Source organism: Vitis riparia, chromosome 15 (genome assembly GCF_004353265.1).
Source record: "Vitis riparia cultivar Riparia Gloire de Montpellier isolate 1030 chromosome 15, EGFV_Vit.rip_1.0, whole genome shotgun sequence".
Taxonomy (NCBI): domain Eukaryota; kingdom Viridiplantae; phylum Streptophyta; class Magnoliopsida; order Vitales; family Vitaceae; genus Vitis; species Vitis riparia.
This window is the reverse complement of record NC_048445.1, coordinates 20,011,117-20,026,378: the sequence shown is the minus strand read 5'-3', so window position 1 is coordinate 20,026,378 and position 15,262 is coordinate 20,011,117. Positions and strand designations below refer to the sequence as shown.

The 15,262-nt window shown below is 36.8% G+C and overlaps 1 protein-coding gene across 1 annotated transcript in view; it reads left to right on the top strand.

Moving 5' to 3' along the window:
* The first annotated feature begins 201 nt into the window (after nucleotides 1–201).
* The window catches only part of LOC117932203 (solanesyl diphosphate synthase 3, chloroplastic/mitochondrial-like), a 28,637-nt gene continuing 13,576 nt past the window's right edge, over nucleotides 202–15,262 (top strand). The window contains exons 1-5 of the mRNA XM_034853315.1: nucleotides 202–447; nucleotides 5,810–5,902; nucleotides 9,479–9,559; nucleotides 9,694–9,765; nucleotides 13,027–13,158. Of these exons, the coding sequence (XP_034709206.1) occupies nucleotides 304–447; nucleotides 5,810–5,902; nucleotides 9,479–9,559; nucleotides 9,694–9,765; nucleotides 13,027–13,158 (522 nt within the window). The 5' untranslated portion in view covers nucleotides 202–303. The remainder of the gene's footprint in view (nucleotides 448–5,809; nucleotides 5,903–9,478; nucleotides 9,560–9,693; nucleotides 9,766–13,026; nucleotides 13,159–15,262) is intronic.

Genomic DNA, 15,262 nt, shown 5'->3' with positions numbered 1-15,262 from the left:
ACATGTTTTACCGGCAATCCAACTAATCCGACACAAAAAAAAAATGAGGTCGGAGGTTGAATGCTCGGAAAGAGCCGTAGAACATAGAAGTAGGGTTAAGTTTGGTCGGAAGAGTTCCGGTTCAAGTGGTTATTAAAATAAACCGGGTTTTTTTTCATGTTAATTCCGAAAGGCGGTTAACCAGAAGAAAAAACCCTGTTTGACTACTTCACTCATTGCTCTCCACAGCCTTCGGCCTCGAGTCCTTGACTCTCTCTCCTGCTCGAAACAGAAAAAATCTTCCTTCGATTTTCTCTCCAGAATATGTTATTCTCCAGGGGATTTTCTCGGTTGCCAAAAGCCACCTTCAATCGCTGCTCCAAGTGGCTTCTCTCTCACCACCGCCACCCTCATCCACAGGATCATCACCACCGCCCCCGCCACTTTGTTCTCTCTCCTACACACAGGGTAATGCTCGCTTAAAGCCTCTCTTTGTTCCTCTCCTCTGTTTTCTTGCTGAGAAAAATATCCGGGAATATGGGGAAATTTTGAAATTTTGTGTATTTGTTTTGTGAATGATTGTGATTGGCACTGTGCAGCACGTGATGGAAAATCATAGCATCAGTAGGATTTTCTCAGCAGGAAAACACAGCATTATGTCATTTTTGATCATTATGAGGATCAGAATCCGCATTTATCATTCTTTCTCATGTATCATATATTAGATGATTGTGTATGTGTGTGCTATTTTAATGTTGAAGAGGGATGGGTAATGAGGTTTCAATTTGTGGTATACTCAAAATAGGTAGCTGATTGCTTGTGTTGCTAATGGATCGTTTAAAGTCTACTTCTTTATGCGTGGGAATTGGTGTGGAAGATTGGGGAGCTTCCTGTGGTGATGAGTTCTTGTCTTGATTTGAGGTGTCAGGATCATGATAAATGGTGGACTCAGTGAATCAGCTGGGGAGCATGAAAGACTCCATTGAAGGCAGTTTGAAATGCGCCAGTGCTGTGGCTATCAATTGTTTGAGTGGGGGTTAGACTTTGAAAGGTTGTAATTTGAGATGGATGAGGAGCTGTGGTCATGATTTATGAGAATGGGAAGCATGTAGAGGACTTCTTTAAATCCATTGATTTTCTATTTTTTTTCCTTTGTTAGGTATATCCTATAAATCATCACATGAACTCATGCCAAGCAGTGGCAGTTTGTTGGGGCTAGGGTAGTTTACTAATCAGCTTTTGCTAATTCAATGGGCTCTGAAGAAAATAACATTGGTCAATGATATCCTTTAAATGTGTGATAGAAATCTTCTAAATGAAATCTATGATGGTCTGCTTCTCAGGTGTTAAGGTATCCCATCACAGTCTGAGATGTGTCTAAACAGTTCAAGTTATTTTAGCCCTACATTGGAAGAGGGAGGCTTTAAGTATGTTTTTGCTTGGTGAGGTGGTTTCCTAGAGAGATGAGTTTTTTATGGTACCAAGGGATCAAGAGTATTTGTGGTTTGCATAAACTCCATATTGTGTCCTTGCAAGGCCATATCTCATTGTTTCTAGGATTTTATCTGCCATCCTTGTTTTATGGTTGATGATGTTTCAAAAATTCAAATTCTCCTTATAGAAATTTGATTGCTGGAGAAGCGTGAGGGATCATCAGTTGATGAGCCTGCCCTTTTATGTCTTTTTGGAATATCAATCTATTCTCTATCCTTTACGAGAGATGTTAGGGTTTTAATCCTAGTGAATTTTTTTCCATCCATATCCTTCTTTTTAAAATTGATTTCATCATTCCTTTTCCTTAAGCTAAGTTTCTTTTCTTTTTTTTTTTTTTTTTTTCTTTCCTTTCGTATAAGTAAGCAAAAAAATATTATAAATATTAGAAAAAAAGCTATACACCAAGGTACATAGAATATACAATTGGTACAAAAAGGCATTGCTAGAAAGAGAGAAAGAAAACACAAAAAATAACTACTTCCTCCCTTAGCTAGATTCTACTCAATCTACAAAATCAATTAAAGGAGTTGCCTTCTTCTATGTACAAGTTAACCCATGACACAAGATTGCTAAGTAACAAGCATTTATCACTTGAAACGTCTACAACTTGCTTTTGGACACTCTTTGATTGGTTTCCTTCCAAATTGTCCAAAAAATGCATAGGGGTGTGTCTCTCCAAACTTTTTTCTTCCCACAAAGGAGTCATGCCAATTTAAAGGAGTCTTTTAAGTGTAAAAGAAAGGATCCATGTAATGCTGAACAAAGAGAATAAAAGCTACCATAATTCCCTTACTTTAGTATAGTGAAGGAGAATGTGATCTATTAATTCCTTTTCGTTATTGCAAAGGACACATTTGTTCTCTATTAACCATCCTCTCTTCTAAAGTTGATCCAAGGTCAACACTTAGCCCTAATTACCATCCCAAGAAAAAAAAATCACTTTTGATAAGACCCATGAATTCCAAATAATGGCTATGGGGAAAGGAATTGCATGCACCAACTTTAGAAAGGAATATAAATATATGCTAGAGAAGACCCCTTTCCTAGAATCCATTCATACCACTCTTATCCCTCCCTTCTACATGGACCTTCCTTGAAGCCTTGAGAAAAGAGCCTTGACATTATCTAGCTCCCAATCATTTAGGTGACTAGTGAAACAAGGAATCCAATGCCTCCCCTCCCTCAGATCATCCCAAACATCCACCAGCCTAGCCTCTTTCAATGATGTTAAGGCATACAAGGAACAGAAAACCATACATAAGAGTTCGTCCTTGTACCACATATCCATAGCCCTTTTCATGAACTTGTATAATTGATGCCACAGAGATAGGCTACTCTATAATTGTAAAACTTCATCCTCCTCCCATTTCCCTCCTCAAAGGATACTCTCCTGCCAACCAAGTCCTATCTCTTCCTAGTGTTTTTACAAATTCTAACTTCATACCCATCCCCATCATATTCTCCATACTGCCATTGAATGACGTAAAGCTTCTCCTTTTGAAGCATATCTCAAACATCATTTTCCCATGACTAATACTCCCAAGTGATAGGCTTCTAATTCCTAGTCTCCCCTTTCTCTTCTCCTTGCAAACAATCAGTTATGTCACTAAGTGCATATGACCTTTTTGGGCATGCTATATAGGGACATAAAATAATTAGGTAACAAGAGAAGGTGCTTCAAATTACGGTAAGCCTTCCATTTTTTGAAATATATTGTTTTTCCACAAAGATAGTTTTCTGTGGAATCTTTCTTCCACACTATCCCAAACTGACTCGCCTCTAAATGGAGTCCCTAAAGGAAGCACCAAATAAGCAGTTGGAAGCTCCCCAACCCTGCATCCCGACTCTAGGACAAATCCTTCACATTAGCCACCCTCCCTATTAGGATCAATTAACTTTTCTCCATGTTAATTTTCAGCCTTGAGATTGCTTCAAACCACATAAGTACCCAACCTACATGTATCATTTGACCTTGTGTAGCATCACAAAGAACTAAGGTGTCATCGACAAACAACATAGGACACCTCCACCCCCTCACTCTAAAACCATACAAAAAACCAGCTTCCTTGGTCCTCTCCAAAAGAATTTTGAGTATATCCATCACAAAAAAAAAGGAAGGGAGATAGGAGGTCCTCTTGTCTTAAACCTCTAGAGCTTTGAAAAAAACCAAGGAGTGTTGTTGACAAGTACATAAAACTTTGCTATCAAGATTCACCATTTAATACATTCAGTCCATTTTTGTCTAAACCCCATTTTTCCTAGAATAGCTATCAAAAAACGTCAATTGACGTGGTTGTACATCCTCTCAATGTCAAACTTACAAATTATACCACTAGAGCTATTCTTCATCTTAGAATCAATTGCCTCATTAGCTATAAGCGCTGCATCAAGAATTTGCCTTTATATGTTTGGGTAAGACTCCTCCAAAATCAGAGCCTTGCTTGGTTGGTGGTTAATGCGAAGATAAACAATGATGAGTTTGTTGCAACTCAAGCTCACCTATTAATTCATTAGATTTGAATGTCGCTTGTAAAGGAGTTTTGACCACCTTACCTTCATTGCCTTCCTGGTTTAGAGTTATGGTAGAAACTATTCTCTTTAGCAAGGATTTTCATGGGTAGCTGCTGAAGGCATTGCAAACTTGCTAATGATTTCCTTTCTTTCTTAGAAGATGTATCATTTGGAAGGTTGGACAATATGAAGTATATTTCGATGTGAAGAGGTAATGGACACTGTTTCGGTGGTCACTTCTTGCTTTTGGCTTTAGTTAGAAGTTGAGGTTGAATCATGATTTTAAAGAGGTCAGTCTTGGTAATGGATTACATAAAAATGCAGTCATAAATCATAAGCTATATATGTCCCTTAGAGAGAGAGAGAGAAATGGAAAATGGCATTTCCTGTGAAGAAAAAAAGAAGGGTAAGGTTATGAAAGTTCAATTCAACATGCAACAGGTTCTGGTATAAGCTGAAAAAGTGCCTCCATGAGAAGCAGCATTTTCTTGCTTCCTTATTAGCTCTTTTATAAAACTATTCAAATAAAAAAACCAATTTAAATGGGGTCTTTCTCTTCAACTCCTTCAATCACAATTAGTGGGGAGGCAATGGGACAGTTACCTTTTATCCAGCTGTTGTGGCACTCTTTGGTCCTGTCTTATGTGGATTTTTTCCTTGATTGTTCACAAGTGCTAGTCGTCCAACAGTTGATAAATAAACCGGGAAGGAAGGAATTGGAACAACTTGCCTGGCTATTGTATTTTTTTCCTTTGATCAGACAATCAGATAGCCCTTTAAATATTCTGGTCTTGAATTAGTCATAATTTTGATGAATCCCTGAAGTATTTGTAACAAGGTACTGGACTCAGTACACCGTCTTTTGATGCAATGTTCAGTGACTTAGAAATATTGCACTCTTGGTTTGGATAAATTCTATATTGGGTGAAACAAGTTTTAAGGATGAAAGTAGGGGGTGACCTATAATTTAATGAGCAGCTTCTTTTCATACACTATATCAAGGAGCAAGAGAGGAGAATTTGGAGGCTTAACTCTCATTGCTTAGATTAGAAGAATACATCTGAAATCTTGTTATCGTGGTTCAGTATGTCATATAGTTCTTAGGGTCTTCTTCTGTTGATGTTTTGGATGCAATGCTTCTTTGTTAAGCTCATAGTTTCCACTTTGTGAATTTGCTTATTTTCCATATATTTTGGGCCTCTCACTCTCTCTATAAGAAACAAGATGACTTATTGCATTGAAACATGATAAGTACAATGAAGGATGAGCTTCCAAGGTTTATAAGGGGGTAAAAGGTCCCTGACAAAGCATACCGAGTGTTTAGCACCTTGCTTGGGCAAATGATCTGCAGGATGATTGGTACCATGTGGAGTCCTAGAAAATTTTCTCTATTTTGTGTTTGATTGCTTTGAAACACCTATTAACAATTATTGCTTGGTTATATTCATGAGCAGGGTCACCTTTTTACATTCCAGTTGTATGCTTTGTGATCTAGCCACTTATATTTCCTTTTATCTTTTACTCTGAAGAAAAAAAAAGGGAAATCCTATATGAACAAAATAGCCACTATGGTCTATGTAAGTGTTATGCTATTCTACTGTTGCCTTTGTTGATATACTGCCTTCTTGAGACTCTGGGTACAGTTACTTTATAGATTAATGGTAGTCATGTATATGTTGTGACCATGCCCTTGAGGCCTTGCTCCATCGGCAGAATGGCTGGGTTTGGAATGAGGAAATTCCAGGTACCTCAAAGAAAAAAAGAAAAGAAAAGAAGTATATGTTGTGACCTTTTTTGTTCTTGTAATTGTTTTGGTGATTAGTAGGTTTTGGGCTGTAGAGAAACTTATTCTTGGGGTTCCCCATTCTTGAGTGGTGTTCGGCATCAAATTCATCAGGAGAGCAGCTCCTTAGCTGAGGTCAGGTTTATTTTTTATTTTCATTTTTATTTATTTATTTTGTTGCTTAATATCCTACAACTGGCATTAGTGTTTGTGTTGTTGCTTATCTCCTATATCTGCCATCATTTTTCTAACTGACCAAATTTTCAATGTGCTATCCTTTTTCTTTTATGAAAGAAAAGAAAAAAAAAAGTGGAAAAAATTTCTTCTGAAGGGTGGAAAAAGAATTTCAGGTCTGCAGAGATTTCTTCTCAAATAATCTTAAATGAAATGGAAATAATAAGCCTTCCCCAATCTTCATGATGAAATATTTGTCTTGATAAATGGAAACTTCAGGTTTTTTATGACTATTGTCTGAAACAAAAGCAGCCTTGGAAACAATGCAAACTTGAAAATGGCAGCAAGTTCTATATGTCATACTTATTACTTCCATAATATACCCTAGAGAATGAATTATACACATTATACCTTTTTTTTTTTTTATCTGAAGCAAAAATTCATCAATACATAGTTAGAAGAACACGAGAAGGATGAGAAATCCTTCCCAAATATACAAACTTTGATAAAAAATCTAATGTATAAGATGTCTCCTATATACCACACATAGCTATACAAAAGAAGTGAGGTTATGTTCTCTTTAGAAATCAACGCGTCTATAAAGGAGGCCTGAGATATGCTCCAAGATTTGCAATTTTAAACCTCTATATACACACCAAGTCCCAATTGAGCTGAATAACACTCAGGAGTGCCCTTGAAATTTGAAGTTGTTGAGGCATAAAAAAATAGAAGTAAATTAAGTCTATATCGATTCTATACTTCTCTATTTATCCTTGAAAATCTTTGCATTTCTCTTCTATCATACCATCCAAATTAAAGTGAGGCAAGCAATTTTACAAAAAGTTTTGATTCTACCTATACTCCCTAAGCCTCTGAAGGAAATGGTCATCATGTCACTTATGCTCCTTGCGGGAACCTAATCTAGCTTGACCAGGTTGAATGATTTATGCTAAAGTTCCATTGTCATGGGGTAGCGTAAAAGTAGATGATCGATCGTCTCACCGCTCATCATACACATAGTGGAACAACCAAAACTAAGGGCTTTGTGAGGTTTTCTCACCTATAGCAAGTAGTAGTTGTTGACCTTCTTGTTAGCCACTAGTCAAGCAAAAGCTTTGACTGAAGATTTGGTTTTAGGTTTCCATATGAGTTTTTCTGGAGATAAGTACACAGGAATTGTTAGATTGGACAAGTCTAAAAGGAAGGATTTTACTTAAAATATATTTGAAGAAGATAAAGACTGAGCTCTCTTGTTAGAGGCAAAAGGAATCAAATGCACATGAGAGAGAGAGAAGACTTTAGTCTTTCTAATCATCACAACTTTGAAATTATTTGAAACTTGAGCGTATAGAGGTTGATCCCCCCACCATAGGTTTTCTCAAAAGTGAACCCTTACCCCATCCATCAGAAGACAAGTATGACCTGAGAAATTTGCGAAGACCTGAGAAATGGCTTTCCAATGGCATTGATGTAACCACCTAATTAGAATGTTGGCGTCCCAATCATTTTGATGAGTTCCATGGATACTCAAAATTACCATATGCCCAAGAGCATCTCTTTCCTTAGGAAACCTCAAACATCATTTCCCTAAGAGTGCTTTATTTCTTAAAGAAATCTCCCTAACCCCAAACCCCCTCCCATCTTGGGCTTGTACACTAAGTTCCAACTAACAAGATGATCTCTCTTTCCCTCCCCTACCCCTTATCACAAAATCCCTTTACATTTTTTCAATCTTTGACACTATTGCTAATGAAATCTTGTATAGCAAAAGGAAATAACTAGGAATAGTTTTTTTTTTTTTCCAGCCATCTAATCTTGCGAAATTCAGTCTACCATTGGATCCTAAAAGACACTAGCTTTTGGGTTCCCCCCTAGAGGGAGACCCAAATAGGTAAATCTCCAATCAAAAACCTTACATTCGAGCATTTAGCATTGAAGCCAGTCTACACATTATAATTATTACTATATAACATACATACTTGCCATAATTTACTCTAAAAAAAATTTAAACAAGTCTATTTGTATGTTCCTTTTTGGTTAAATATTCAACTAATCTGTTGATACTTCATCAAAACTTCAATCTTTTCCAGTATTTTATGCAATTGTGACCTTTTTTCTTTTACAACCTGTTCAAATGAAGTCAAGATTTGGGGACTCTTTTCTTATATGATACTATTTGTTCTACTTATTCACAGAACCTCTTCCATCCTCTGCTCTTTTCCACAATTGTTTGTTATGTGACAATGGCCCTATTATTGTCATAAAATTTCGTAACACTTAAAAGTATGCTTTGAACACTGACAACCTATGTTGGCAGCTCATGGTGTTCTGTGCTCATCACACCAATTATTTGGTGTCAGTGGTGGTGTTGTTACATTTTTATCTCAGTATATTGGATATGATTGTCATCAAGTAATTTTCTTGCCTTCTTCTGAATGACCTTTTTAAAAAAATGGCAACACTTTATTGGGAGCCCTGAAAGGGTCAAAACTTCTGGGAAGCCTCCAGCATTTCGGTGATGAGGACTCAACAATGGTTCTATCATGGGTGTCCCTGGTACAGAGGGCTATGGATCTTTCTTTCTATTGGGATTGGTTTCTTTTTTGCTTGGAGGTCTAAATCCAATATTCAGGGAACCGATGGTCTGACCAAAAGAGGAACTTCCCCTATTTCAGTGTGAAGTTTTTGTTCTTCTGAGTCCTTGGGTCTTTCTCTCTTTCTTTTCTGCACAGTTTTCTTTTATGATTCCTCATGCTTCCTCATATTTGAATTTTTTTTTTGAATTTTTTATTTTATTTTATTTTTTTATACATGACATCTCTATAGTTTGTGATGGGATGGGACCTGAGGATGGATAGTTGATGGATTTCATGTTCTGTAGAAGTTGCACCTATAAAAGAAATTATAGGAAGACCCTATTTGATGGCAGCAGTGACTGGATTTGCTTCAATAGTTCAACTGTCATTTCTGAAAGATGAAAATTGTCATTCTTAACATTTTTGGATAACGTTTATTTGTTTTGATAAAATATTTCAGATTACTAGGTTAGTATTTTAAGAGGGCAGAATATTTGGAAATTAAAGTGGGTATGTTTAGGAGAATGCTAGTAGTTTTTATATGTTTACCTACATAATTTTAGAAGGCTATAGTTATTTTTGAGTGTGGGCTTTGACTAATGTTGTAAATACTCGGCTAATTTTTATGTAAGGTCTATTTAACTAATTATTTTCATCAATCAGAAGGCATTTTTCACTTGAATGCACCAATCCTGTTACTGAAAGCTGCACATTCAATTACAAAAGTATAGTTTATGAGTGTGTTATCATTGTTCATGGTTGCAAGTCCAACAGTTTGATTGTCATATTTATCAGTTACTGTTCTATTCCATCTGTTCAAGTTGTATTGCCACCTTAGAAAAATCCTTAATAGCTTCTCTTGTAATCTCTCATGAATTTAAACTTAGCTTATATTTGTTGGCCTTTTTCACCTTGTCTCCATTTATCCACTATATTGAGACAATGGGATACTGTTTTCCAGGAACAACTTGACCCTTTTTCGCTTGTTGCTGATGAATTATCATTACTTGCTGATAGGTTGCGGTCAATGGTGGTTGCTGAGGTATCTAATTGTTCTCTCTCCCTTTATATATTCTGAAACCCCAATGCTTTGAAAGTTGAATAAACTTCAAGGAATTTTAAAATGTCAGATTTGGTTTCAATATGATAAAGATTTAGGTCTAATTTGTCATCCAGGTCCCTAAGCTTGCCTCGGCTGCTGAGTACTTCTTCAAGATGGGGGTGGAAGGAAAAAGGTTCCGTCCCACAGTAAGAATTATAGAATTACAATGCTGATTTTCTCAATTTCATGCCATTTTTGTTAGATTTGCACCATTCATGTGCTAACCGGGTGACATGGTCTGAGCATACTTTCTGTGTGCATGGGTGGCATAATCCAAGTCTACAAGGTGATGTTCTAGCAACGAGCCTTGGTCTAGTTGGCATCCAAGTGGTGGGGTTTCGGTTAGTTCTAAGTATTGTTCCCCCGGAGGAAGAGTGACTTCATTAAATTTTACTGGATTCCAGAAAAAATGGAGAACATTTAGTGTGTTCTACTTTTCCATGTCTCTGTATGTGTACAGGCATAACATTCTTCCTTGAGATCTCCTGGTAACCCTTATGGCATTTTTTGATGTTAGTCATGTGGCATTGTTCACTTAAAAAGGTGCTACATTCAGTTTGATAGCATACCTAAATGATTTTACATGGATATATATGCTAGTGCTGGTATCATGGTACCTGAATATTTTCTGGTGATGAGTCTAATACTTGGAAGAAACTTCAACACCTGCAATTCTATCTGCATTTATGCTATGTAAAGTTGGGAACTGATCCTCATTTGCCAACAGAAATAATTTTTTCTGACAGCTCTCTCTTACTGATTTTATGCCTGGTTATTCAAAGTTAGGTAGTTCAATAAACAAGAGAAATAAAAGATGTGATAAATGTTTTCAACTAGGAGCTGCTCTCTCTCTCTCTCTCTCTCTCTCTCTCATTTTATACCTGGTTAATCAATGTTAGATCGTCCAATAAACAGAAGAAATTAAAGATGTGATAAATTTTTTTGATTAGGAGCTCTTTCTCTCTAGAGAGAGAGAGAGAGAGAGAGAGAGAGAGAGAGAGAGAAAGATGGAAGGAGGCTAGGTGGTGGGGAAGGGAGGTTGGATTGGGGTTCTCTTCTTTATTATAGGGTTACCCACAATCTCTTAGATAATTTTATGGATTTTTGTACTTGGTTTTTCAATATTAGTTGGTCTGATAAATAGAAGAAATTAAAGATGTAATAAAATTTTTTGATTAGGAGCTGTGAACTGGTTTCTTACTTGAATCTTGAGTATTACTGCAATTGATGGGAGGCTAGCGTTGTTAAGTTGTCACATTGGTGCCCTTGGAAGGCCATTACATAGGTGTTTGGTAATTTCTCACTTGTTGCACTTGTTATGTAGTGGCTGATAGTACAAAAAATTGGATTATGGAAAGATTCTTGGTGTTGTAATCTAACTTTTGATGTTCAATCCCCAAACTTAAATAGACTAGTGAAGGAAAGAAATTCTAGTGTTTCTTCAATTCTGAGTTCATCCTCCTTTTAGTGCAACCTTTTGAACCATGAAATAGAGGAACTTACTTGTCTCATATTGACTTTAATCAATGTGTATATGTCATCCACTTTCCCTGAAGTGAGAATTTGGTCCTTAACATCCTTTACTTCCATTTTTGTCATGCCTTTTTTATTTTTTTATTTTTATAAAGCTTGTTCTATCTCACCTAACTTGAGCCTTTCCTCCTACAAATTTCATTTGAAAGTCAATGCCTTGGCATAACTAGTGGCAAATAAGAAGGTTAATACAAATAATTTTCTATAGAAGGGGAGACCTTACAAGGCCCTCAACCTGGAATGGTGTGTCACATGCAAGAGGAGTAAGGAATCAATAGATTATCTTTCTCTACATTCTTCAGTTGCACTTCTATTGTGGACCGGTTGCATGGCCTTACGAGATTGATTGGGTTCAGCCTAGAAGTGTGGGGATGCTAACCATTTCTTACTAGCGTTTTAGAAGCCTTCTTGGAGGCAAGTCATTGTGGCACATTGTTAGTCTCACTTTATTATGGACCATTTGGCAAGAGAGGAACACAAACATGTTTGATGATAGATGAAGGGCTTTTAAGGCATTATGGGTTCTATCCTATTTTTCTGCATCCCTTTGGGTATCGGCATGCATAACATTTGATGGCACTTCTTTGAGCATTATAGTGCTAGATTGGAACTTACTATGTAGATGCCAGGATGTCAAAGGAGACACTAGCTATTTGGACTCCCCTAGTGGGTGTTTTCAAAACTTGAATTTTGATCGATGTTTGAATCAATTGTGGACAACTAGGAATTAGAGGAACACCAATGGAACATCTTGGAACACTAGTATGAGCATTCTCAAAGCATGTTGGAGATGGGATAGCTGTTATGGCAAAGACCTTAGCCTTGTTAAAATACTTGAAGTTAGCCAAAGTTGAAGGTTTCTCTAATCTTTTAGTTGAGGGAGACTTGGGATAATTGCATCTTGAGTGAATAAGAAAGAAAGAGGTTCATGGAAGTTAGATGGGTGGCTTCACTAAATTTTTTATATTGCTTTAGAGTTGGGATTTTCTACCTTTATCGGGAAATTGATTTTAGAGTTGTAACCGTTTCTTGCTTTAATTATGTTGTTGTGGGTAGGCATTTCAGTGTTCATTGTACCTATTATTTCTAAGTTCTTAATGATGCAGAGAAGTACATTTTAATAATTGGGCTTATATTAGTGATTGTCTTTTTAGTCAACATTGATGTAGGGCTTGTAACCCCTCTATTAATTTGTTTCATCTAATTTCAAATTTATGATACACCACTGTCATTATTGTGCTTTCTATTTAATATCTTTTAGTTTCAGAGTTAGTGAATTGAACCTGGACAGATTTTCTTCCAAGCTTGAGAGGTTTGAGGCAGGAAGATCCTTTCTCCTCCTATTTGTTCATGTTACTAACGAATGCCTTTAGTTGGTTTATATTTAAGGATTGGAAGGTGGGGTTATTAGTGGCTTCAAGATATGAATTGGGGTGGGTTGGGGTTGGGAGATTATGAGGTGGAGTCATGCATTTACTTTGTACTAATACCCTCTTAATGGTGTGATTGCCTTCCTGATGTGTTATTACCTAGGAACCTTGGTGTTGTTTCCAAAGATCTATTTTTTCGTTTTCTTTTCATCGAAGTGTGATAGCTTAGGAATCCCCTGGACGTGATTGCCTACATTTCTTTCCCCCACCACCCTGCCGCTCCCCCCACAGAAAAAAAAAAAAAAAAGAAGAAAATTACGGTGTTGAACTTTGAAGGTCCTGCATCATGAGCATTCCCTTTTATCCTCAAATTTGGGAAAATGATATTACTATTTTGTACTGATCAACAATATATTGCCAAACAATATTTGATACTGATCTATCTGTTTTAGTTTGTATTTCATCATTCTGGCTTCTATGGAATAACTGACATGTGCCGTGCAGGTCCTATTGTTGATGGCAACAGCTTTAAATGTGCCTCTACCTAGGCCGGCTCTTGCTGAAGTGCCTGAGACTTTATCAACTGAACTACGCACAAGACAACAATGTATAGCTGAGATCACAGAGATGATCCATGTCAGTTCTTTAAAATTTTGTTTTATTTTTCTGCATGGTTCTTTTGACAGTCAGTACTTTTTATGTCAAAACTGTCACTTCTAGATAAGGCCTTTAGGGGATAGTTTTTCTACTAGGCTTTTTGGCAACAAAATTAGGTTAGAGTTAAGTTAGAGAGTTTAGGTTTCTTGTGGGCATTCTAATTATTTGATTCTTTTGAAAAAAGTTTGAAAGCAACATTTTGGTTTTCGTTCCTAAAAGGGTGGGGAGGAAAATATCAAAGACTCTATACCTATTAGTCTAGTGGAAGGATTATATCAACTCTTGGCTAAGTTGCTTGCTAATATGCTAAGGATAGTGGTTAGAGATCTTGCCTCGAATTCTAAAATGCCTTTGTGGAGGATGGGGAAATTTTTTGTATCATTCTTCTAATTAGAGGCCATTGGCTCCAAAATGCAGAATTCTAGAATGAGTTTTGGATATTGAAAAAGTCCATAGTCATGTTAACTAGGATTGCTTGCTACTTTTGCTAGCTAAGATGGGATGTGGAATATGGATCCAAATCTCTCTTTGTAGTCGAACTTTTTTTTTTCTTTTTGATAAGTACATAAGAATAAATATATATTAAAAGTGCCAATCAAGAAAAGGTGAGCATAATAAAGAAAAAAAAGAAGAAAAAAAAAAAAAGCAAGCTACAATCACAACCTCAATCTAATACTTAAAGTTAAACCACTCAATAAAATTTATTAAAGATAGTGGTCCAACTTGACTATCAACTATAAGATATCCCCAAGACTATCTGTATAGATTATATATAAAGGAGCCCTTGAGAGATTGGTCCGTGTGTTGCACTCCTTCAACAGTTCTTTGGTTGCCTTCCTTCTAGATTGTTTAGAAAAGGCAACGAGGAATTATTCTCCAAGCATTTCTTCTCTTCTTGCCCCTAAGGCTCCTATTCCAATCCATTAATAAACCCTTCATTGAATATGAGAGAACCCACAAAATGCCAATGAAGAGAATATGAAGTGTCATTATCCTTTGTCTTTCCTCTAATGGGTAAGAAAATGGTCTACTAGTTCTTCTACATCTTCACACATACGAAAATAACCCATCACAAACCATCCTTTTTTAAGCCCTCCCATGCAAAAAAAAAAAAAAAAAAAAAAACCCACTCTAGTAAGAGCCTAAGAATCCAAACTAACTTTGAGGGGAATGACACTTCACCCTCCAATTCCAAGGTGGAGTAAAAAGATTTCATCGAGAATTTCCCACCTTTTTCTGGCCTTCCAAACCATCTTCTCCTCTCCTCCGCTACTTTTTCCTAACATGTATAACCTCCTAAGAACCTCTTTAACATTATCCATTTCCCAATCTTGAAAATGCCTTAAGAAGCATGGGTTCCACATGACCATCGCACCTTCTACCTCTCGAACCATTCACCCATGTCTCCTTGGAAGTTGCCAAGGAGAATAGAGGTGGAAAAGTGTCCTTTCATGGAACATCACTGCACTATACATCATGACAGAATTATATTGTTCTCCCATGATCCATTCAAATCTCGTTTTAGCTTTAAAAATTCCCTACCCTTTTCTTATTGACTTCCATAAGCCAACACCAGAGCCTTCTCTCCCTACTTGAGAGCACCATCCTCCCGACTATTCTACAAACTTTACCCACTTTGACCTTTATCCACTAACATATCCTTTCCCAATTTGAATCTCCAAAACCATGTACCCAAAAAGGATTTTTTGAAAACGGACAACTCCTTAATGCCTAGACCCTCTTTTTTATCTTTGCAAATCGTCAATGATTTCACTAAATGAGGCTTTTCCTTGAGAGCCCCTCCCATAGCAAATCCTTTTGAATTTTTCTAGTTTCACTGCCTAAGAGCACCATCGTCTTGACTCTTCTCCGAACTTACCTACTTTGACCTTTATCCACTAACATATCCTTTCCCAATGTGAATCTCCAAAACCATTTACCCAGAAAGGATTTTTTGAAAACAGACAACTCCTTAATGTCTAGACCCTCCTTTTTATCTTTGCAAATCGTCAATGATTTCACCAAATGAGGCTTTTTCTCGAGAGCCCCTCCCATAGCAAATCCTTATGAATATTTCTAGTCT